At 40.7% G+C, this 25,633-nt stretch overlaps 3 protein-coding genes across 4 annotated transcripts in view; 2 read left to right on the forward strand and 1 right to left on the reverse strand.

Annotated features, from left to right (window-relative positions):
* Positions 1 to 7,845: 7,845 nt before the first annotated feature.
* Positions 7,846 to 17,632, reverse strand: LOC107585410 (zinc finger CCCH domain-containing protein 6-like). Its single transcript, XM_016272424.1, has 12 exons — positions 17,094 to 17,632; positions 13,918 to 14,128; positions 13,709 to 13,825; positions 13,395 to 13,626; positions 13,113 to 13,246; positions 12,905 to 13,033; positions 12,686 to 12,800; positions 12,439 to 12,548; positions 11,846 to 12,063; positions 10,977 to 11,404; positions 10,692 to 10,865; positions 7,846 to 10,143 (listed from the first exon to the last, which is right to left on the reverse strand). Exons 1-12 carry the CDS (start codon positions 17,123 to 17,125, stop codon positions 8,666 to 8,668), a joined length of 3,378 nt encoding a protein of 1,125 aa, XP_016127910.1. The 5' UTR covers positions 17,126 to 17,632; the 3' UTR covers positions 7,846 to 8,665.
* Positions 17,633 to 20,341: 2,709 nt separating this feature from the next.
* On the forward strand, positions 20,342 to 21,069 carry LOC107585445 (beta-2-microglobulin-like; the record flags this gene model as incomplete). The annotated part of the gene is made up of 2 exons (XM_016272462.1): positions 20,342 to 20,636; positions 20,740 to 21,069. Coding segments are annotated over 2 exons (417 nt in total), but the record flags the coding sequence as incomplete, so codon positions are not given.
* Positions 21,070 to 22,788: 1,719 nt separating this feature from the next.
* The window catches only part of LOC107585467 (fibulin-7-like), a 30,714-nt gene continuing 27,869 nt past the window's right edge, over positions 22,789 to 25,633 (forward strand). For both annotated transcript variants that reach the window (XM_016272489.1, XM_016272488.1), the window contains exons 1-2: positions 22,789 to 23,065; positions 24,372 to 24,534. In XM_016272489.1, coding sequence (XP_016127975.1) covers positions 22,994 to 23,065; positions 24,372 to 24,534 — 235 coding nt within the window. In that variant the 5' untranslated portion in view covers positions 22,789 to 22,993. The remainder of the gene's footprint in view (positions 23,066 to 24,371; positions 24,535 to 25,633) is intronic.

Genomic DNA, 25,633 nt, shown 5'->3' on the forward strand with positions numbered 1-25,633 from the left:
TTACTGGGTACACAGAAGGTGGACATTCACATTATACTTCATATCCTTGCTTTTAGGTTAGTGGAGGATACCGATGATGATATCCTGAAGATGGAAATGGATCCACTCGTGGAATCCCTGACTGTTTCTGGTCAGCACGTGCTCCTGGCCACCCAAAAGCTCAGCATACAACCGGAGATCATGGAGCACAGAGAAGAACTCATTGAAGCCACTCAAAATGTGCTGTTAGGTGTGGTCAAGGTAATAATTGTTTTATTTGTAAAGAAAAAGAATTGCATGAAGAAATGAGGGAGTTACGAGATGTGTTCTTTATCCTGCAAATGAACTCAGCTCCTGGAGGGCCACAGTCCTGCAGTTTTGTTCAAACTTCCAACCTAAACTACATACCTGTAGTTTTCAAATAATGCTGGAGGACTTGATTAGCTGGTTCGGGTGGATTTAATTAAAGTTGAAGCTAAACTCTGCAGGACTGTGGCTCTCCAGAAACTGATTTTGGCCTACCTGACCTTCACGGTTATGTCTAGAACAGTGTTTCCCAACCTTGTTCCTAGAGCAGAGGTCTCCAGCCCTGCTCCTGGACAGCTACCTTCCTGCAGATTTCTGTTCCAACCCCAATCAAACATAGGCTATCTGAACTAGCTAATCAAGGTGTTTAGGGTTATTTGATAATTACATGTAGATGTGTTTGAGCAGGGTTGGAACTGAAGTCTGCAGGACGGTAGCTCTCCAGAAGCTGGGTTGGATTTCCCTTACCGCTTTTCCACTGGGGCTGGTGCTCGGTCAAGAGTGGCACTCATTCAGAACTGGCTCACATTTCCACTGGCAGGGAGCAGAACCCTCTACGTCACAAACGTATGACCGGAATCGCTCGTTACCTCTGCAGGAGGAGAGCGTTGGTCTCTTCAACCGACCACTGCTGAACTGACATTTTTAATTGTTGTTGTTAATGCGGTTAATTTACCTGAACTAAGAAGGCTTTTAAAAATGGCGCCTTTCAAACTGCGGTCTGTACACTGGCCCAGGATTTTTTTGAGTGGAAAAGCTCAGCCTGGTTCCCAATTGGGCACCAGCTCTGGCACCAGCCCCGGTGGAAAAGTGGTACCAGTCCTAAAGGCACCCCAACAATACAGATTTCGGATGTCTCCCTTATCTGACCCATCAATTTCAGGTCTTGGAGTCTCTGTTAATGAGCTGATGAGTTTCTTCAGGTGTTTTTGATTAGGAAGAATTCTAAACCGTGTAGTGTTGGGCTTTGTCCCAAATGGCACACTTCATGTTCACTTTCGGTCTTGCGGAAGTACAATAGCCATCGCATGCATGTGTCTGTTAAGTTCACAAGACCACAGGGTTTCCCATTTGTTGTTTTAGCGTTTAGAAGGGTGCTCTCGAGCAATATGAGCTATGTGCCCTCAATGTGCATTTCTGCCAAGCCCAAACTGAGGTGAGCTACGCAGCAGACTTCTACCCGACAGTCAAAGGGGCATTACATCAGTGTGGACTCGGAGGAAGACCGCAAGGGCGATTTGGGACAGGGTCTTGGAGTGCCTCCAGAAACAGGCTTGGGAAACACTTGTTTAGATGACAATTTTCATTCTGTGTAAAGACCTGAAAAAGTCATGTGGCATTCCTAGTTTATTTAGAGTCATGCTGCAACCCTATCCCTAACTCTAAACCTGTCTAGAACAATATTTACCACCAGCCTCTGTGATTGAAATGCCTCCAAAATAATGGATTCCATTTGTTTTTGGTCTCTATAGATCCTTCTAGTGGAAGATGATGCGACCATAAGGAAGATTACTGCAGCTGCTGATTGGCTCTTGCAGTGTCTTACTCAAGTAGGAGCTGCAGCAGACATATCATCCTTGTTGAAAGCATTTCAAGTATACTCAAAGGCAATGCCGCTTCTTCACAACTTGGTGGCGGAAAGAATTCAGGATCTGCGTGACACCAAACAACAGGAGCATTTGAGGGCTTCTCTAGAAACCCTGAAGAAATGTGTTTCCATGCTGCACACTGCCATGTACACGACCATCAAACATCCACACAGCGAGGAGGCACAGACACTGGCCCAGGATTTTTTTGAGTGGAAAAGCTCAGCCTGGTTCCCAATTGGGCACCAGCTCTGGCACCAGCCCCGGTGGAAAAGTGGTACTAGTCCTAAAGGCACCCCAACAATACAGATTTCGGATGTCTCCCTTATCTGACCCATCAATTTCAGGTCTTGGAGTCTCTGTTAATGAGCTGATGAGTTTCTTCAGGTGTTTTTGATTAGGAAGAATTCTAAACCGTGTAGTGTTGGGCTTTGTCCCAAATGGCACACTTCATGTTCACTTTCGGTCTTGCGGAAGTACAATAGCCATCGCATGCATGTGTCTGTTAAGTTCACAAGACCACAGGGTTTCCCATTTGTTGTTTTAGCGTTTAGAAGGGTGCTCTCGAGCAATATGAGCTATGTGCCCTCAATGTGCATTTCTGCCAAGCCCAAACTGAGGTGAGCTACGCAGCAGACTTCTACCCGACAGTCAAAGGGGCATTACATCAGTGTGGACTCGGAGGAAGACCGCAAGGGCGATTTGGGACAGGGTCTTGGAGTGCCTCCAGAAACAGGCTTGGGAAACACTTGTTTAGATGACAATTTTCATTCTGTGTAAAGACCTGAAAAAGTCATGTGGCATTCCTAGTTTATTTAGAGTCATGCTGCAACCCTATCCCTAACTCTAAACCTGTCTAGAACAATATTTACCACCAGCCTCTGTGATTGAAATGCCTCCAAAATAATGGATTCCATTTGTTTTTGGTCTCTATAGATCCTTCTAGTGGAAGATGATGCGACCATAAGGAAGATTACTGCAGCTGCTGATTGGCTCTTGCAGTGTCTTACTCAAGTAGGAGCTGCAGCAGACATATCATCCTTGTTGAAAGCATTTCAAGTATACTCAAAGGCAATGCCGCTTCTTCACAACTTGGTGGCGGAAAGAATTCAGGATCTGCGTGACACCAAACAACAGGAGCATTTGAGGGCTTCTCTAGAAACCCTGAAGAAATGTGTTTCCATGCTGCACACTGCCATGTACACGACCATCAAACATCCACACAGCGAGGAGGCACAGAGTGCAAAGCAGTACATCTTAAACCAGGTGGACTCAACTGTAAATGACATCATAACCACACTCAAGAGCAACTGTGAACCAGCTGCCAGGGGTTCATGTGGATATTACACCGCTATACGAAACAAATTACTAAGACTGCTTTCTGATCCTGCATCTGTTAAAGATGGTGGTTTCGATGTTATACTTCGTGACCTAGTGTTCTACGGCATGGCGGTAGCGAACACTTCTCGCAGGGATATTCAGTTTGAGGTTGCTGCACACTCCAAGCAAGTCCTTCAGCTCTGGTCAGAGATGTCACAACAAACGAAATGCTGCGATGATCAACAGCTTGCAAACACATGTGCTGCTCTATTGCAGCAAATCCACAAACTTGACGATGCTGTGGTCGAGGCCACCCAGTTGCAAGTAATGGACATATTTGTCACAACTTCAACTCCCTTGGAACAGTTGGTGCACACTGTGAGCTGCATCTTCCAGAATGAGCAAGGTGCAGATAAGTTGCCTGTGGAAACACTTCGGGTTCAATCTGAATCCTTCATGGTTCATGCTGACAAGATATCAGAAGTAGCTGGCTTCATCTCAGCTTTAGCGTGTGATGAAAAGAGTCATGAGGGTGTAGAGAACTCAAGGGGATGCATCATGAGGCTGAAACAAGCAATTTGTGTACTTATGCAAAATCTAGAGGAAGATGAGGTGCATTCAAGTGAGGCTCTGGAAAAACTAAAAGAGATGCAACAGAGATGGTCAGAGGAGTTAGAGCAGCTCTTGCATGCATGTAGTAGCGTCATAAACGTGAAGGACTTTGTCTGTCTTGCTCTTAAGGAGATGCAGAGCAACTGGATGGAGTTTGTTGAGGCACATAAAGATGAAGATGCATGCTTTCTCACAAAACAGGCAAGCTTGCTCATTGGCCACATGAGCTTGGTAATCCAGCTTGTGAGAAGACATGTCAGTAAGAGTGACAATCCAATCTACCGTAATGGACTTCTGGTTCTGATAAAGCAAGCGGAAGGATCCGCTGCCGAGGTGACAAGTTATGTCACTGATATCTATTCTTATACCAGTCTTAGCAATGAGGCTTTCTTATTGCTCTCTAAAAGTGTTTCAACAGCCCTAAAACACTTTGATATTCTACGTGAAGGACTTGATGGTTTGCAGCATCCACATCTGCTCAGCCCACTGCGGGAGGGGGCCCGCCAGTCTGCCGGTACTGTACCATGTGCAATGCCCGTTTCAGAACATGAAAGATCCACTGAAGATCATTCTGATAAAAGAGAATCTGAGTCTTCAGTGCAAAGTTCAACTAGTGAAGAAATTCCATGTCAGGTCAAAGATGGTTTCGAGAATCCGGCTGTTCAAACAATAATGGAGCATGATGTGCCAAACCCTGAAGAAGCATGGATTGCATCTGTCGTTAAATCTAAAGCTGTCGTACAGCTCCATAATATTGATTTGTTGCCTCTTTTGTGTGAAGTTGTCTGCACGACCAAAGGTAAAGATGTAGAGGCTCTTAACATGGCTTGCACTGGAGTTCTAGGACTCTCAAACAGCTATGCCCAAGCTACAAGAGAAGCCACCGGTGTCATAGACACAGTTGATAGTGAAGAAGTGGAAAGTCTGCGGTCTAAACTCGTGTCCTTGACACCCTTGCTTGTCCAGACAGCACAGGAAACAGCCATGAGTTCAGCCATGAGTACAGATAACATTTATAAACACAGTACGGAATTCTCTGACCTCATCAAAAATGCCCGTAAGATATTGCTGCCAGTGGCAGGGATATGGTACCATGCTGTTTACTCCATGTTCCAAAACTATGTACCCAATATGTTGGAGTCCATCACACAGGAACTCACGGAGGTCATGTGTTTATGTGCAGATGCTGTGCAACTTGTGACATCTGCGGATATAAAGGTGATGGGTGAGTGTCATGAGAGTATAATGTCTTTGCAGAGCAAGCTCCAAAAAGCTCAAACCAACACCAAGAATCTCACAGACATAGCAGGTTCAAGACCAACTCAAAATGACGAACTTGACGGTCTCTGCATGCTTTGGGCCTTGTCTGTCCAAGTAGTGTTGAACTCATTGGATAAGATTGTGGGAACAGCTACGACTGATGGTAAGGGGCATATAATCACACATCAAATGACACCCAAAAAATGGTTGTCGGTTATATCTGAGAACTCACTTCGTATACAAGAAGCTGCAAGACTGTCTTCTCTGAACTGTCGAGATAGCTATAAAGTTAAACTGCTAGGAGAACTACAAGACGACGTGAAGACATTTACAGACTCTTACCTACAGGCTGCTGAAGAAGTTGGTACAGTGTCCCTCTCAAGTGTCCATATGCTGGCAAAGTCAGAGCTGCTTAAGAGACAGCTTCAGATTAAAATGAAAGCACTCTCGTGTCTCCTGAGCAAAGTTAACCAAGATTATGTGATGGCCATTCAAAACACTATTGCTTTGGCATGCTCTGTCCAAAGAAAAGATAGTGACATGGAAACTGAAGATACTCTGGCACAGTTTGAAAGTGCTGCCGAACTGCTTATGCAGAATGTTAAAAGCGCCACAGAGTCCATTCAGGACTGTTTCAATTTCATTAGGGACCCAAAGGAAAGGTCCAATCTGAGATTCATTAATGACCACTTGACATTTCAAATGTCAGACATTGTGAGTAGAGCCAGACTAATAGCAGAGACACAAACTCTTGGAGACACTCTCACCCTTGATATCCAGTCACAGTGCTGGTCAGCAAAGGCACATTACCTTGTTGAAGAAATCTGTAAAGTAGATGGAATTCTTGCAGTCACAAAGGAACAGATCAAGTGTAGCTTGCAGGGCAAAGAGTCTAGTAGATTTATAATGTCCCGGACACCAGGTTTCACAAAAAAGGCAACACTACATCCTCTATCCACAAAAAATCAAGGTCCTACTAAAAGCAAACCAAGTGTCCAAGATGTGTCCAATCAGGAACCAAATAAGGTAAAAAAAAATTGTTGATGAATCATGTTAAAGTTGAAGAATGGACAACATTTTAGATCTAGCAATATAAACTATTTATCTACCTCAGGAAGAGACATGCCAGAGGAGCCCAAGAGGTCCTGTGTTCAACTTAGTAGATACGACCCTCTCTTACACTTCTCTCTTTCTGAAATGGGAAACTGAGAAGTGGGATGATCAGGGTAACCAGATTGTCAAGGTGACAAAAGAAATGGCAGATAAACTCTATCACATGGCCCAGTACCTAAAGAAGAAAGGGCCAATCCAGGTCAGAAGCTTTGAAAGTTTTCTTCTGTATAAAGGTTATGTTCCCATACTGACACTAGCTTGTTTCACCTGTAGACCAAAGATGCTTTTGTAACATCTGCGAAAGATCTTGTCTCAAGCGGCCAGTCGATCACCCAGTTTGTGCGTGTCATAGCAGACCACTGTCTGGACAAGCATTGTACTGAGGAGCTCTTTGTCATTGCAGAGCAGATCCTTACCATTTCCAACCAACTTACCATCATTTCAAGGTGAGAGACGATCAATAGTATATCTCCCTGACTCGCAACAATTCTGATTGTCTGATTCTGATTGTTTTTCTTGCAGCATCTGAAAGTTACTTTCTTTCTTAAATCCCTGACACATTCAATCATGTGCAAACAACATTACCAATAAATTAAACATGCAAAAATCTCATGTGACCCAAGGGGTGCATGGTGTCTCTCCAGTGTTAATGCAGTTACTCCTGGGTGCAAATCATCAGATGAGATCAGTCCAGTTCTTTTTCTCCACAGCCCAGGTAAGACACTTCTGACGTTATCTCTGGTTCAGGAGCTGCTTGACACGAGGAATGCGACATTTGTAGCCCATGTCTAGGATGTGTCTGTGCGTAGTGGCTCTTGATGCGCTGACGCCAGCCTCAGTCCACTCCTTGTGAAGCTCCCCCAAATTCTTGAATGGATTTTGCCTGACAATCCTCTCAAGGCTGCGGTTATCCCTTTTGCTGGTGCACCTTTTCCTACCACACTTTTTCCTTCCACTCAAACTTTCTATGAATATGCTTGGATACAGCACTCTGTGAACAACCAGCTGCTTTAGCAATTAACTTTTGTGGCTTACCCTCCTTGTGGAGGGTGTCAATGATTGTCTTCTGGACATCTGTCAAGTCAGCAGTCTTCCCCATGATTGTGTAGCCTTCTGACCCAGACTGACAGACCATTTAAAGGCTCAGGAAACCTTTGCAGGTGTTTTGAGGTAATTAGCTGATTAGGGTGTGACACCATGACTTTCCAATATTGAACTTTTTCACAATATTCTAATTTTCTGAGACACTGAATTTTGGGTTTTCATTATCTGTAAGCCATAATCATCAAAATTTCAAGAAATAAAGGCTTGAAATATTTCACTCTGTGTAATGAATCTATATATGGGTTTCACATTCTGAAATGAGTGACAAAAAATATTGACCTTATTCATGATATTCTAATTTTTTTTAGATGTACCTGTATATTTATATATATATATATATATCAACGTGTTTGAAGAGTTATGGTAAATGCATTTTAGAAGTATGATTGTAAATGAGATCAGGTGTGAAATTTGTACTTGGACACAGATGATGATGTGATGTTGACAATATTTGACTAAATATTTTTGAAGATTTGATCCTCCAAAATCATTGTATAGTAAAATGCATAAGCCTGAAGGCTAAAACGATGATTCAAATTGTTCAGCCGGCTGCAATTGTCATGGGCTTTACAACACAAAAGTGACATCCACTTAAAAACACTAATATCAGAATCACTCAATTCCTTTATATTTTATTTTAGACATCAAATTTAAAAAGAGGAAAGTGACTGCTGCATTTAAATTCCCTTTCTAGCATTTCAGTCAGACTCGTAAAAGAACACAAAAGCAGTTCAGCATTTTCTGTGGAAAAACATACAAATAAAATTGAATTATCTACGCAATAAACAACGACCATAAAAAAAGCCTTGTGTTAAAAAGAAAACCATTTACAATAGATTCTCTGAAAGGAATCTCATATGAACCGTTTCATCACCAAAATCACAAATTTGATGAAATGCACACTTGACATGAGACACAGAAGTGCTGCTATATTACAGTGTTTATATATACTTTGGATGTAGTATGATAAATACTGTGGGGATTTAGCAAAAATTGATAATTTTCTATAGCTTTTTGCATTACACAGTACTACAAATATGTATAGTTTAAGCCACACATCCCTTTAACCGCAGATAGCAACAGAAGCATTGCGACGCTGATATTACATATACTCGCCTGTTTACCAAAGTCTCCATATACCAGATACAATTGTACTTAAAATGCTTCTTGAGCAAATAAAGACCTTGCCTATCCAATGTCTATCTATGAATGCACAAGAGGCCAAAAGAAAAACATATTTGGTTAGATCATGATGCAGCTGTGGAGAATGTATGTACAAACAAATATAAATAAATAGAAAAGCTTCATATACATGCAGTGCGAATACAAAGAACAGATGTACAGAATACAGTAAAATGCATGAGTTATATTCTTAGTTTCTGTGTTTACTGGCAGAATGGAGAGGCTGTAGGGTCAAATGTTTTAAAGACATCCCTCAAGGGCCTGTCTTTCTTCTTACTGTCTTTGTCCTCCTCATCCTCTTGCGGCATCCCAGCAGCAGGACCCACAGGTTTGTTCTGCCGCGGGTCAGTGTAAGCAGGCCGTATCAGTCCTGCTAGTGCCTGGATAGGCAAGTTGTGCACAGCGGGAGCTGCAGCCAGGACTGGCGAGCAAGGAGATGCTGGCATTACGGTAGGCACAGGAGGATTTGACGGACAGCCACTTGTGTTGCTCTCAGAGTCATCAAGTGGACTTTTTTCGTCTTTTTCCACTCCTGTGCCCTGTGATGGTGAGGCATGTGGTGGAGAGCTTGGGAGCTTCGCAGACGACTTTAGGATACTTGGTTTTTTAGAGTGCTCCTCACTATCACGTTTCGGGGATAGTAGGCTGTGATTGCGTGGATCGTACAAACTAATCCCGCCTAACAGTGTGGTAGGGCTCTCAAGTCCCGCCCCCATTGAAGATGCCAGGCGGGGAGCATATGGGGGCAACTTTTCTGACTCGGGCTTAGCGGAAGCGGCAACCGGTTGGTTTGAAGATCCACGCTGTAGCCGCGGGTCAGTGGCTCCTCCTCCAGAAGGACTCTCCCTCATACCCGGTAGCTTGGAGTCCAGGCTGCCGGACCGGCTGATTCTGGGATCAAGAGTCTTATGAGAACGTGGGTCCATGGGTTTGTCCGGGTGGTGGTGGTGAGCATCTACAGTCCTACTGGGAGGACTGCAAAGTCGCACAATGCCCTCTTTGAAGCGGGCGGCTACCAGACGTGGATCAGGAGGTGTTGGGGTTGCTGATGGAGGGTGATCCGGTGGGGAGGAGAGGCTACGGTTTAGTTGAGCATCAGCGATTAAAGGTGGGAGCGGAAGATTTATGGAGGGCTCCTGTTTGGGAATCAACAGAGGAATGAGGTCCTCTGGAGCCCAAACCACGGTTTGCGCAAATGCCGGACGTTGGAGGAGAATATCCACCCGGATGTGACTGAACTGCTTGATTTGACAGCGGGGGTCACGCAGCACGGCTCCAGGGCTGGGATCCAACGGGATCAAGGCTGCTCGTTCCCTCAGCTCTCTCTCACACTCGTCATCATCCTCTCCAGCGGGAGGTTTGTGGGACACAGGGGGGTTTGGGTGGCGATGAGGGTCAGGTTTGGAGGAGTCCAAAGGTTTCATCTTGCGTGGGTCTCTGGCAAGCCTGGGGTCCCCGACACCATCTCCAGCATCTTTCCTGGGGTCTGGGGGACGCTGACGAGGGTCAGCTTTTATTCGAGGATCATTGGGTAAAGCTCGTTCCTTCTGGAGTCTGGGGTCGGCTGGTCCCACGCTAGGCTGATTTTTTAACATATCATTCTGCTTCTTTAGAGTATTAAGGATGGCTGTTACGCTACTGCCCTCTTCCTCATCACTGGAGTACCAATTAGGGGCTTCATCTAATAAACAGAAAAGATATTAGAATATGAACATTTAAACAGAATCAAACTGAAACCAATAACTATTTTAAACTTACTTTGTTAATGAATTACTATCAAATATTAACATTGATTTGACTATATATAAAAAGTTATCATGACCGTGGTTCCCTCAACAAAAATCCAACAAGATTTTTCCATTGGCTTTTGGATTATTGCAAAAAAATAAGCTCTGTGACCAACATGTTTTGTTAATCAAGATAATCGCAAATGAACACAACTTGTCACTTGTTAGCAACTGCTTTTTTCAAGACACATAAAAGCTTCAAAGAAATAATGTATTACTGATGTATTTTATGTCATAGAATAAAACGTGAAAATATCTTGAGCTTGTGTTAACCTTAGACCAAAAACCCATTCAAAAAACCCACTGACTTCAGGAGGATGGAACCAGTAGTTCAAAAAGGTAACTTGTTTCAAGGTTATAGGACTCATTCCTGCAGCACTCTATTGTTCAGGGTTAAAGCAACACTGTTTCAAAATGTTTATTTCCAACACCCCACGCTAACCTTTCTCTCTGTTGGGAGGTGCAGACCCTTGTCCCTCATCCCTGTGAGAGTCAGAGTCTTGCTTGTTCTGGTTTAGATGTAAAAACAAAGCCTTCTGTACAGCCGGAAGGAAGTCCTGCATCCCACTGGAATCAGAGTTACCATGTGGCTGGGAGTCTTGCATATGTCCCTCATCTGTAGATACAATGGAAAACAGGGCATCAACAGATTCATATTTTATAAATATCAAACTTTTCATAAAAAACAACAACAACAAAAAAAGAATCATGCAAAATGAAGACCTACCCCCTTGGGCCAGAGACTGGCTGCTAAACAAATTCTTGAAGAACTCTGACGGCATCTGGCCCATGTTTTGGAAAGGCATGTTCATTGGCATGTCAGGCACAGGTTGAAATGAAACCCCCTGTTGATTGAGTGGAGGACGGTTCATGTGATGCATGTTTCCATGAAAAGCAGGCGGCTGACCTGGAGGTGGCATAGGTGAGCACTGGCCAAAACCGTGGGGTGGAGGTTGGCCTGGTGGGCTTTGGGGCATTCCTGGACCTGTGAATGTTATGGGAGGGCTCCCTATGGAGCCTGGATGAGGGGAATGGGAAGCATTGGGTGGAGAAGACATAATATTGCCAGCCTGCATTTCCTCAGGGCTACTGCCAAACTGTGGACCACCTTGAAACTGTCCAGCAGGGGGAGATGCACTGTTGTAGAAATTGGGCCTGCAATGAAAACAACAACGAAACATGCTACAAACAAAAGCCAAAACAATAACAGCAACAAAAACAACTATTATTTAATTGACACTCACTTGGGCTATTGGGGAAAAAACATCTTTCTAAACTTTTCTATAATAATGAACAGGTAATCCATACAATGCCAATCTGAAGTAACTGGTGGTCCTGAATTTTAAAGTAGTTTTTGCAAAAAGGTGGAAATAATGACCTTTTTGAAGGTAGAAATAATTATCTACGGTTCAGTTTGACTTGTAGAATGAAGATATATTTATTGATATTGCCAACTTGTGAATAGAAGTATAAGAAAAAGCTAAATGACGATGCTAAAGCAGGTTACATGACATGTAAACAGACCAAACTTTACCAAATATTCTGGACGCAAACAGTCAGCGTTAAGAGGACTAAGTCAAGAAACACCAACAGTACCTTAGCGCAATCTTTTGTGCCAAGTCCACAGTAGGCTGAACTTTAATCTCAAAAAGAGAGGGGATCTTCTTGCCTCCATCCGGTGGACTTCCAGGCCCAGGAGTGGGTAACAATCCAACTCCTGGAGGTGGTTTAGGTAGTGGAGCGATTCCTTGTTTTCTCAGATCTTCTAACTCCAGCTCATCCTCAATGACAGTTTCCTCATCTGTATTTAGGATCTAAAACGTGCAACAGCAATTAGGTTTCCAATACATGATTTATTCATTGAATGTGACAAAATAGTTCAAAGAGTTGATGCTAAAACTTAAACCTTGCTAGATGTGACAGTTCCATACCTGGACTTTTTATAAAGTGCTAAAATAACTCTAATTGTGACCCTGGAACTGGATAGTTACTGAGAACACATTTTATTACCACTGCATAGCTGAGCAAGGCACATTATCCCAAGTTACTTAAAATTCTCAGTAATCAGTGTGTATTTTAAATATGAATACAGGGCATGTATTTGTACGGAAACAGAATGTTAAGTCAAGCATTTGTAAAAATGTGTGCATTTGTATGGAAACTGAATAAAGTCACAATTTAGTCCATACCTTCTCCAAAAGTTCCTTGGTAACATCGGTTAAAGGTTCATGGGAGAACTTGCAGTTGTCTCCTTGATAACACTTTGCTCCGGTGTGAAAGAACTTGCAAGGATACTCACTTACACTTTAGGGTCAAGGTCCAAAACGAGAGAAAAAAACAAGAGAAAACCCTTTCTTTTTTGACTAATGACATGTTAAGATTATCTCGTACTGTTAATCTGTAAAAACATATCTAAGAAATGTTTTGAAAGGATATTGTGCATGTATATACAGATATCTCCTTTGGTACAGTATCCCTGGACATAAAACTTGCACAGTTCTTTCTTTTTCTCTGGAACAACATTATCATGTTCAAACTTGCACTGGTCCCCCTGTGAAGCATTAAGATCACGTTTCACTTACAAATGAATTTTGACAAATAAAATGAAATACTGTTTAACCCTACATGTGTGTGAAAAGGGTGGAATGAGCTTACCTTGATGCATCGACCCTCAAGGAAATATTTACAAATGTGCCTCCCATTGTGTTCAACCGTATGTTGATTAATGAATTCCTGGCTCATGATTGGACGCTTCTTCTGGAAACTGGGCGGTCCTCTAGAATCCTGTATGAGGACAAGACAATAACATGAGTGCCCTGAGATCTTACCAGTGATAGTTTACACAAAAATGAGAAATTCTCACCCCGACTCCTCCACCCTGTTCTCCTGCTCGACCACGACCCCGGCCCCAGTTCTTGCCCTTCTGTTTCTTATTCTTGTTCTGCATTCCCCGTCCCCTGCCAACGGCACCACGACCTCTACCACGCTGCCCACCAACTACATAAAAAGTGAAAGAAAAAGATGAAAGATAATCAAAAGGAATAAGCCACATTTAACTCGAGATCACGGATTTAGTCTGTTGGGTCTTCAAATGAATTCCCATGCAGACTTCTATAATATTTGCAAGTAAAGTAAACAAACATACACTGCTGTTGTTGTTTTTGTTGTCCCTTCATGATTGGTCTCTTGGCCTGGTCTTTAGGCCCTGCTTTGCCATGACCAGTCGACTCTTTAGCATGTTTGTATTTAGACAGCTCCTCTGAGAAATCATCGTCTTCATCATAGTCGTACTTTTCTTCACTGTAGTCACTGTATTTATCCAAATCGCTGGTCTTGTGCTGCACTGATCTCAGTGGTTTTGCGGATTCATTTTCTCGCTGGAGACGTGGGTAGAAAATAAATTTAATTGTATGCTGCTGATAAAGAAATTTTAAATCTAGTACCTGACCCTGAACTCACCTGTGCCAATTCTCCGTCACGATATGTTCCTTTGCTCTTCTTGCTCTTAGGTCTGTCTTGACGCTCGTGCTCTGAGTCATAGCTGTCCGAGCTCGAGCCACTGGATGGAGAGTGATGCTGAATTGGAAAATGTTGAAAAAAAAAAAAAGGTAAGAGAAAAGGTAAAAACTAGTAACAGTTGCACAAAAAGTTACAACGCCCAAACGTACCTTTTGTCGGTCTCGTCGCCTTCTCTTCGACCGCCGTTTTTCTTTCCTGTGTCGCTTTCGCGAATGCCGGTGTGACTTGTCATCTTTTTCTCTGTCTTTTCCCTTCTCTTTGTCTTTCTCGACCTCTTCAGACTCTTCCTTAGTTTCCTTCACTTCTTCTATGCTTATGCCTTCATCATCTATTTCTCCATCCTCCAGTTCTCCATCCTCCCTGTAAGATCAAAACAAGCATGTTTGAGGATTTCATTAACAGAAACAATGAGCCAGGACGAGTGCTATCAAATCAGTGAAATAGCTATTCTGAGCAAAACAGTCACAGTATTCAAGCATCATTACTATTATTGCTCATACTCAGAATTAGGGGTTTGTTATGAAGTTTTAAAGACTTGAGTCAGAAAGCAACCACCCACAATCCTCTAGCAACCACAAAGAGCATGAATCAATGCATTGGCAAACACCTACAACACCATAGTATTGTGCCAGTGAGCTTTGCATAGGCCTTCAGTAAATCTAAAATTATAGCTATAACTTAAAACTTCTCTAGAAAAACATTGTGAAAACAACTAAAACGAAAAGAATAAAAAAGTGTCTATTCTGTTCTGAAGACCATAGGCTATTCTGTTCATAATACAATATTTAAAACATCAAGTTGTCTTTTTTTTGTATGTTTAAGATGAAATAAATGAAACATTTTGGGTAATTCCAGTCATGTAATCATGCAGCATAACCTTTCCTCTTAAAGGTGACATATCATGAAAATCTGACTTTTCCAGGTTGTACGTGCTATAATCAGGTCCTGGTGCATCTACCAACCAAGCAAACGTGAAAAAGATTAACCCAGTAACTTTGTTTTGGGAAGCCTTTTTCTGCAAGCGTCTGAGAAAACCAGCGCATGTGATTTCGCTCCCTTGGTGACGTGGCAAAGGGATCTCATTATAATATTACCGCCCCTTAATCTGTAAACTTCCACTCAAGGCAACGGTGTACCAGCTCTAATGCCATGGTGAAAGTTTGAGCAAAACATGCTAACTGTTCTGTCTTTGGCTGCACAGACAAGCACAGAACACTATTTAGAGTCCCAGCCTCAGAGGAGACAAGAGAGCAGTGGATTTATTGATTTATTTCATGTATATTGCAGCTGCCACACTGATCTAATATAAACAAGTGATTTATTTCCCAGCTGTTTACCTTCACAGACATAACCCACTGTTTTTGTAACTCGTGTGTTTTTAACGTAAACTTGTGCATGCTGTGACAGCCACTTTCTGTCCGTCTGCTTCGGATGTGCGCTCTCAGAAAACAGTGAAGTTTAAACTCATATGGTTTAAAATGCATGATTTCAGCACATAAACATGATAATCAGAACCAAAACAGATGTTTTTAGCAGATACGAGATGTAAAGGCGCAGTTCTATTCTGGAAAAGGGGGCAGGGAGCAGCAGCTCATTTGCATTTAAAGACACAGGCCCAAAAAACAGCTTGTTTCTGCTTCCACTCAAAATAGGCATTTTCAAAATGATATAATAAATGATCTGTGGAGTATTTTGAGCTGAAACTTCACAGACACATTCTGGGGACACCAGAGACTTATATTACATATTGTACAAAGGGGCATAATATGTCTCCTTTAAATGCTCAATGCAAAATGAACGGAGCAGCAAACTCTTATTGGATTAAAATCAATACGGATGTAATGTTTGTTTTGCCAGGTGTCAAATTCCCAACAGTTTTCCGATCGTTAAAGTCTGAAGTGAGAGCAAGGGCACAATAACACTGAGAGTCTGAAGGCCATGACACTATAGAAGGAAACCAAGATCTCTGGGATTTTTACACAGCTAAATAAATGGCCTTTACATACAGTGACGTAGCACGGAACATGCAAAAGATGCCACTATGGTCCTCTAGTGTGTTTAAAAACACAAAAAGTTTGTTTCTACATAGTTAATAAATAGTCAATGTTTGCAAACGGGATGATGTAGTGACTATGTATGTGAGATTATTGGTTTGATAACTAACTTGGTGTCTTCTGTGTTTGACTTTGAGGGCAAAAACAAAGGGAAATGGAAGAAAACTCAATAATTATTACAATATCTTAACCACACTGCATTTTTTGATTTTAAACATATGACCAATAAATGCATGGGTAATGCACATACAGAGATACAAGGTGCTACATTGTTGTAAAACGTAATCTGAAACTAGCAAGAGTTGCAATGAGGCTTTTTTTGCATCTGGATGCTGTCAAGGCCAAGCCAGCAATTTCTTTATTCAATAACTCATGCTATGCTTATACAGCAGCATTGGCAATATTTCCAACTTAAGTGCAATGAATAGGATATAAATGCATCTGAATTGGGGTCAGAAATTATTCAAGGATCAGGACATAAAGACCCTCCAGAAATGCCCTAGATATTTAAAAGCGGGGGCCAAAAATTGTTATCTGCTACCTAACTTGATAAATATTTTATCTAGGCCTATCTAGGTATGAGTTCAGAAACAATGACATTATTCAGCATTATTTCTGACAATGACATTTGATATAAATGGACAGCACTCTGTGTGACGTTATAAAAATTTGGATGATGAATCGTGCACAAAAAGACCAGGAATGCATGGAAGAAAATAAATTGGATCAAGTGGGCAGATGAAACTTAAGACAGACTCAGCCAACCTCCAGAGCCTCCAATCACTGGCTGATAATTAAAATAGCTGAACACATGGCTTACAATGCCTCAACAGTCCTGTCAATGGAATCCCTACCAGACATGTTTTCCTTTCCCAGGTGGGCGGGGCGTTCCGATGGAACGTGAGTGGGCGGGGCATCTTATGACTATTTACATATTCAACAGCCTTGAAGCGCCTCATTAACATTACTATAATAACCAACTACAGCCTTCAACAAAAAAATCCCAAATCAGCTAAATAAGAGCGCGAACAAATGTGGAAAGCGATGGATATTGACAAAGATGAGCAGTGTCACTCTGCAACAGATATTCAAATGAAAGTGCATGCAGGAAAATATGTGAACTGGGGGGGAAAGGCCTGTCCAAAAACGAAAACGAAGCCTAACGTACTTGACGTTGAAAAAAAAAAAACAAGATAGGTGTCAAAATATTCACATTCGCTCGATAGACGCACACAGTGAAGCATTTGCAGATAAGAACATGTTTACTCGACCTTTTGTCCCCTGTCAGCTCACAGTCTGTCATGTTTTTGTCAAGTACGGGGCTTGGGGGACTGGAGAAGAGGCTCACAAAAGCCAAAACTGGCCCTTCTCCGCAACCAGAGTGAGGAGCATCAGTCACTCGTTGGCTGAAGGTTTTGATATAACGTTACTGACAGTCTGGAGGAAAAACTCACGGTTTACGCGTCTCAACAACACATGAGACGCTTAACAGACATTATATCCGCTCTCATGTTTAACGCTGTCTCAACACAGCTTTGATACCCTCAGCTTTGTGTATGTCCCCGGCGGTTTCACAGATGCCCTGGTGCGAGACTGCAGACGCAGAATATTGTGTTTATGTTCGAAGGCTTTTTCGGGATCTTCCACAGACATGGCGCCCGCAACTCTTGCGTGAAAATGGCTGCGAGGATCTTGCAGGAGCCACTGGTCCCGCCCAGTTCGTGAGCGGAGCCAATCGCTGGGCTTCGAAGCTACAACGACTCGCTCTGCTATTGGTTGGCGCCTAAGCGCGAAAACATTTTTCTCTTAATCTATTGGCTGTTGAGAATGTCATCGTTTTGATGCTCGCCGTACATGTTAGAATGACGCACTATTTATATTCTGATGTTTATTACTTCATTAACCGTTCTGTTTTGGCATTTGATTTAATCAAATAACTCCTGTTTCTAAAACATTGCAATGTCCCTTGGTTTAATACACTTTTAATACTTTTAACGACCAGTGTTGGGGAAAGTTACTTTTAAAAGTAATGCATTACAATATTGCGTTACTCCCTAAAAAAGTAACTAAGTACGTTACTTTTTATGGAAAGTAATGCGTTACGTTACTTTCGCGTTACTTTTCAAATATGAGCAGGGCTTGATTGTTTTTAACATAAGAAGTTCTATTTATAGCAAATGTAAAAGCCCTTTCACACCAAAAAGTGTAATGAATAAACCTCAGGCTGAAGGAAAAGTAAACTCACGTCTAACGCAGGAGAAGAAACACTCTTCAGCAATAAAATAACAATGAAGCACAATTGTTAGTTTATCTAAAGTCATTTTTGCTTATTAGTATGGTTGAACTGGATCATCAAAGGTCAGCAGCAAAGATATTAGTTAAAGACAAGTTTGCGTCATATTCTGAGTTTGCATTTCATTGTTTTAATTCATTTTGATGAATACTAAATCTGTTTTTTTGTGAGTGAGTGGGATGAATTAATGCACATTCATATTTAGTCTAGAACTACAGTAACATCATGTTCACACAGCGCACACGACGCCTCTGTACTTACGATTTCTCCCAGTATGGGGACAGGAGACTTAAATAAATGGGAAAACAAAGTAACTGGTGTTACTTTTTTGAAAAAGTAACTCAGATATTTTCTTGTAAATTAAAAAGTAATGCGTTACTTTACTAGTTACTTGAAAAAAGTAATCTGATTACGTTACTTGTAATGCGTTACCCCAACACTGGTAAAGACTAAATACTGAATAGGACACTTTACAATGAGGTTCATTAGTTAACTACTTTAGTTAACATGAACTAAGAATGAACAATACTTCTACAGCATTTATTAATCTGGGTTAATGTTAATTTCAACATTTACTAATGCATCATTAAAAACTAAATTTGTGCTTGTTAACAATAGTCAATGCACTGTGAATTAACACGAACTAACAGAGAACTGTATTTTCATTAACTAACATTAACAAAGATGAATAAATACTGTAATAAATGTATTGTTCATGTTAGTCAATACATGAACTAACATTAACAAATGGAACCTTATTGTGAAGTGTTGCCTATGAAACAAATGGAGCAAAAATTGAACAATAGAAAAGTTTAAAGGAATAACTCACATTCCCAATGCAATACCAATATACTATATACAGCATTTGTCATAAACAGCCTGTTTATTTTGTGAAGGCTAAAGGAATGATTGCATGTGAGGGTGATTTCATAATTACAATACTGTAAAGTATCTGTTAGGCCAGTGAATCTCAACCTTTTGGCGTGCCGGACCCCAGTCCAATTCAGAACCATCCTCAAGGACCCACAGAACAAAATTGACTCATCTACTGTATGTCTTTGTGAGGACCAAATGTAGTCAAGTATAATTCAAGTTAGTTGACCATATCATCATCGCCATATCATCAGCAATATTGGATTTTTCTTTCATGGGAACATGTCAAAATATACAAAATGTATACTAAAATTCATACTTTATACGGACCCCCTGGCCTTACATTAAGGACCACTAGGGTTCCACGGACCCCTGGTTGAGAAACACTGTGTTAGACTATGCAAAATAAAAAAGTTCCACTACATTTACAAACTCTTTAAGCTGTGATAAACAAGCTTGTATAGCACATGTATGTCTGCAAGATGTCTGTTAAACGTCGCTTCATCTGGAAAGCATCTGCTGTGTACAAACATCTGATAGACGTCTTTAAGATGTCATGCAGACGCCAAATAGACGTCTCCGTGATGTACGTGTGCTATCAGAGTTAGTATCCAAAAAAGTAGTATGTAAAATTTATGTCTTTGTGAGGACCAAATGTAGTCAAGTATAATTCAAGTTAGTTGACCATATCATCATCGCCATATCATCAGCAATATTGGATTTTTCTTTTCATGTCAAAATATACAAAATGTATACTAAAATTCATACTTTATACGGACCCCCTGGCCTTACGTTAAGGACCACTAGGGTTCCACGGACCCCTGGTTGAGAAACACTGTGTTAGACTATGCAAAATAAAAAAGTTCCACTACATTTACAAACTCTTTAAGCTGTGATAAACAAGCTTGTATAGCACATGTATGTCTGCAAGATGTCTGTTAAATGTCGCTTCATCTGGAAAGCATCTGCTGTGTACAAACATCTGATAGACGTCTTTAAGATGTCATTTCAAACATAGCCTACTTTCTAAATCATAAACATCTTAAAGACATTTTCTAAACGTCTATTTGACATCTGACAGGAAACGTCCTGTAGAAGTATTGCAGATGAGCAAACACTCTAAAAAATACATCTTGCGGATGTAAATGCAGACGCCAAATAGACGTCTCCGTGATGTACGTGTGCTATCAGAGTTAGTATCCAAAAAAGTAGTATGTAAAATGATGATGTCTTTCTAAACCAACATTACATTCTATATATATATATATATATATATATATATACATATATGAATTTTCAAATTGAAGCAAACTACTTTTTTAACTACTATTCGACTTTTCTAATTTGACTTCTTTTTCTTCTGCAGTACGCCCTTCAGTCAATGTGTATACCGAGTTTCCTGAACAACAAGGAAAAGTAAACGTGCTTTACTGCTATGCCACTGGGTTTTACCCTGGTGACATTGAAGTAAACTTTTATCTAAATGGCCAAAAGTCCACTGTGAAAGCAAAGACCTCTGACTTAATGTATGGGGAAGACTGGACCTTCAGAGTGTACAAGTATATGAATATCACCCCACAGTATGAAGACAAATACACATGTGAAGTGAGACACAGTAGTATGGTTGAACCTAAAATGACAGAGTGGAGTAAGTTTGTTCACTTTTTTTTGGAAATGATGAAATATAAAATGCGTTTAAAAAGTAATACATTGATAAAATCAGTAATAAATCTGTCTGCTCTTTTCTCAAGGGCCTGAATTTTCAGTATCCACATCACCTCTCTACTGGACTTATTCACTACCTCTCAGCATCCTGTTGGGCATCATGGTATCAGTCCTGATTTTAAGAAGAAAATGCCGTTCTCAGTTATAATGGTGCTTTGAAAGACTAAACTGCAGCATATATGTGCATCTGTGAATTTTGTTGCTTATATCCTCCTGGGACCCAGGCATAGACCTCTGTAGTGGACATTATAATTGAGTGAATTTCTCTACATGCCACATTTAGGTCTGGATGTCCTGTTCAGAGCACATTCAGGGCTTTTCAGAGATACTAAATGTTTGGAGGTTTGATTATAAACACTCCCCCTCTTTGTTCTTTAAAAATGTTCTTTAAAAATGTTTGTCGTAAATAAACATCTCAGAAAAATGTTATGGGGTTTCAAATCGGAATATGACTTTTTGTAATGAAACAAGGCATGCTTTTCATGTAGAGGACACCAGGACAAACGGCTGTTAATCAGGCATTTTGGGAAACACAACAAGCCAATAGGGAAAGAAATTATAGATCAATATTCCTATGAAATATGAGATACTCTTATGAAAATGTTGCAACGTTATTACTCCCATAATAACACTTCTTTTTCATGATGGTTTGCCCCAAGAACACATTAACATGCAAATTAGATGCAGTGTATAGATACATGCAAACATGCAAATTAGATGCAGTGTATAGATACATTGAATAAAATGGGAATATTAATTTATGGACATTTTACACACGTGTTGCATAAAGTAAAATAGTATATCAAATCATTCTGTTATTTCTTTCATAACATAGTTGAGAATCATCTTTGTACAAAGTTTGGCTAAAAATAGCCTGAAACCTAAAAACTGATTGGTGAATGAAAAAAATAAATCATTGTTTTTGCCTATACATGCCTTTTCATGTCTATTAATTTTTTTAATAACTTAGTCCTGACGTCCTCTACAAAGGACATAAAATAAAATAAAACAGTTTTTCCTCCATTTGTTTTTTTATGCTCCAACCAATGTAATGACATAATAAATAAATAAAGGATATAGATGAGCACAATACAGAACTCATTCATTTAGGTATAATCCATCACCAGATCCTTAAATTATTTCATTTAATCTTCAGATTTGTAACTGAAGTAAATATCCGTGTTTACATGTTTTGGTGTCCTTTAGTCACTCTAAAAAAAAATGTGATTAATAAAATTCAATATTTACTGTGCAAGACCCAACCTGAACACATGGTGGCAGCAAAACCACAAAAACTTGACATTGCGTTCCGTTAGAATTCAGTGGTTCCCAACCCTGGTCCTTGAGGCACCCCAACACTGCACGTTTTTACAGTAAGGCCTCTAGCTCTAATACTAGACCTGACAACATTTCTATTCTCGCTTTCAGAGGCTAGTAATGATGGCTGAGACTTTAGATCTCAAACCAATTAGGGTTCACACAGTTGTTGTTTTTAGCAATATGTATGTCAGGATGCTTGCTTGCTAAGAATTGGTACAGATATGTCTACATTTCTGAGATTCTGGTAGATTTGTTAGTCTACTTTTTATGTACTCAAATCAAGACTTAATAGACTAGACCAGTGGTTCCCAACCCTGGTCCTGGAGGCACCCCAACACTGCACGTTTTGCATGCCTCCTTAATCAAACACACCTGATTCAGATCATCTGCTCATTAGTAGAGACTTCAAGACTTGAAATTGGTGTGTCAGAGAAAGGAGACATGCAAAACGTGCAGTGTTGGGGTGCCTCCAGGACCAGGGTTGGGAACCATGGCGTTAGATCCTCATCCCAACTTCAATAACTTTTAAAACATTTATTTAGAAAATTTAGCAGACAAATGTCATCAATTGTAAGCCACATGTTTTATGTCTCATACTTATCATACATATGTAGATATTTACAGTATCAAAGAGACATTTTGATTGACGAATGAATGCTGCCCTCACAAAAGAATCTGCGCTTAGCGAATCGGTTCAACAGAATCGTTTAAAAGAATCATTCCAAAAGAACAACTCGCGAATCAGACATCACGACTCCACAGGCGCTCGCGCGTCTTCGTGAGGAAATCAGGAGCATCTTTACTAACTCCTGCAACAGTTTATCAAACATTTCCTCTCAGGCTTGTTTCCCAACGACTGTTAGACTGCACAGCTTGGAACCGTAAACACACTTAAGGATTAAAAACACAAGAAGACAAGAAGAAAATCCAGTGCTTTTACAGAGATTCAGAAATAGGAGGATGAAGTTATCATGCACAGTTTTTCTCCTGCTGAATTTTGTATCATTGTATGACTGTAATGATGCAGCGCAGGTGAGTATAAACGTGTATTTATAATTCTATTATTGATATTTACATAATATAATTAATAGCTCTATAATATTTATATGAATATAGAATTATAATGTAAATAATCAATCATATTATATTAGTACATTATATGATTTTTTCTTATTATGGGATGTTGCAAAAATCTAGGTATCGAAAGCAGTCTCAATTACAAACATTTGACAAACTTGGCATACAGTACATACATGGATTTGAATAAATATTGTATGATATTTTGTTTTGTTAATTTACATTTGCTCCAAAAATACTGGATTGTGGAATCACATAAACAAACCAGCATGTCAAGAATCATATGTGCTCAAATTCTGCAAGATTGTTGGTCTTTTCTGACTTTTCTTCATCATTTTTGCTCAGTGCCTTTTAGTTAGGGGATTTGGTGATTTGTAGTGGATTTATGAAGTCAGTTTTTTCATAGGTGTATCTTTTTCAACCTAACTAATTTCTGTTTGAGTTTTGCTTGATTTGTTTCTTCACAATAAATCCCACTTGCATAGATAAAAGTTTACGTTTAATCGAATTCAATGATATTGAGACGTTTTAGGTGTGACTTGAGTGTCCAAAAGGTTTTGGAGCCAGCGATGTAAGTTATATCATTAAATATGTCGGATGCATTTTTGTATTTTATCCAGATTAGCACTGCCTTTATTTACCATGGCAGACGCTTGGTGAAATTTAAAGCCAATACATTTCCTCTCTCCTCTAACGAGACTGTATTTAACTGCCATGAATAACATATAGGAGACCAGCGTTTTGGACAGAGGTCGTAGAGACATCTGCCTAACAGCTTTCTGTAGAGCTGCCTTCAAGCAGCTGAAGAGAAAAAGCGAGTATTAGACTCTTACATGTGGTTCCCGGAGGGGACCTTAGAGGTTGCCCACTGACCGAATGCACGGTCCAAATGCATTTGGGACTACATTGCTTCTGATATATTGTTGCTGGAGTAATATTTGTGTTTCTAAGGGAACTGGGTTGTGTGCTGGCACGCCGATGAGCTGCTAAACACTGGCCTGAGCTTTCATGTCATGCCCCACAGGAGTCCCTGTGCCTTAATGCATGACATCACCCACAACATCTGGCCTTGATCATTCATGTGTGCCATTTTTCATTTTCATACAAAGCTAACGTTTAGTGGGAATGTTCCTTGCGATCGTTTTGGATGTCCAATATCTCCTCCATATGAGCTTGTGTTCAGGCGAATCTGTAATTTAGGGATAACTGCTTGCCATCAAATTGTAACCAGGTGCTGGGATGGTTGCTTTTTTTGCTTCAGGGTTGTATGGATAAGCACCGAGTGATGGGGATACTGCGTCAAATGGAGAAGTTTCTTAAAGGACAGGAGATCCGATTCACCGAAGGGCTTCGGATTATGAAGTCCAAGCTCACCAACCTTCAAAACTCAGTGTCCAAGCTCCCACAAGCAGACCAATCCTCATGTAAGTGCCATAACACGTGACACACTCACACATCTCATTATATCAATGGACTGTGTGACTGGTTCTTTCTTCTTTCCTAAATGTGCATGTTTATTTCTGACTTACTGAGTCCACATAGAGCAGGTGTGTGATGTCATTCAGGCATCTGGAGTTGCTGGCGTCATAGTCCTCGACTCGAGGGCACTGTAAAACATACTTCAAAGTGGAATATGAAATATGTAAACCTGCAGGCTGCTTCAGATTTGAGGCCAGCCAGCGCTGTTATTGTTTTAGAACTAAAACGATCAAAAATAGCTTCCAGTAAAGCTGAAATTAAAACACAAATATTAGATGAAACACTAGAAATACACTGAAAAAAATGGTGTAAGATTTACTTTGAAACCATTTTCACTCAGAAATGGCTAGTTAATTTTTTACAAATAATTACAAAGAAACTACAAGAAACACATTGAATTAAAGGGGTCATATGATGTTGCTAAAAAGAACATTATTTTGTGTATTTGGTGTAATGCAATGTGTTTATGCGGTTTAAGGTTCAAAAAACACATTATTTTCCACATACTGTACATTATTGTTTCTCCTCTATGCCCCGCCTTTCTGAAACGCGTAGATTTTTACAAAGCTCATCGGTCTGAAAAAGCAAGGTGTGCTGTGATTGGCCAGCTATCCAGTGCGTTGTGATTGGCCGAATACCTCAAGCGTGTGACTGAAATGTTACGCCCCTCCACACATCTGAATATTTGGGTTGAAGTGTTCTGGAACAGTGTTGTAAATACTTAACCAACTTAACCACTGCTTTCTAGTCATGTCCTCTTTTGGAAGACCGAACAAAGTAGTTTCGCTTTCATCAACTTTGCGCTGTGGATCGCCGGATCGGCTTTCACCGTGGATGAAGCAGAGTCCAGCCCGGGATCGTCACATGTGTTTGCCGCAAGCCCACTGGACGCTCCTTCATCGAATCTGCAGGCCGCCGCTCACTCAAGCCGCTGGCCTCCGCTCACTCTAGCTGCAGGCCTGCAGATTCGACGAAGGAGCATCCGGAAGGACATGTGATGACCCCGGGCTGGACTCCGCTTCATCCACGGTGAAAGCCGATCCG

This window comes from Sinocyclocheilus grahami, unplaced genomic scaffold, assembly GCF_001515645.1.
Source record: "Sinocyclocheilus grahami isolate Dianchi unplaced genomic scaffold, SAMN03320097.WGS_v1.1 scaffold70.1, whole genome shotgun sequence".
Classification (NCBI taxonomy): domain Eukaryota; kingdom Metazoa; phylum Chordata; class Actinopteri; order Cypriniformes; family Cyprinidae; genus Sinocyclocheilus; species Sinocyclocheilus grahami.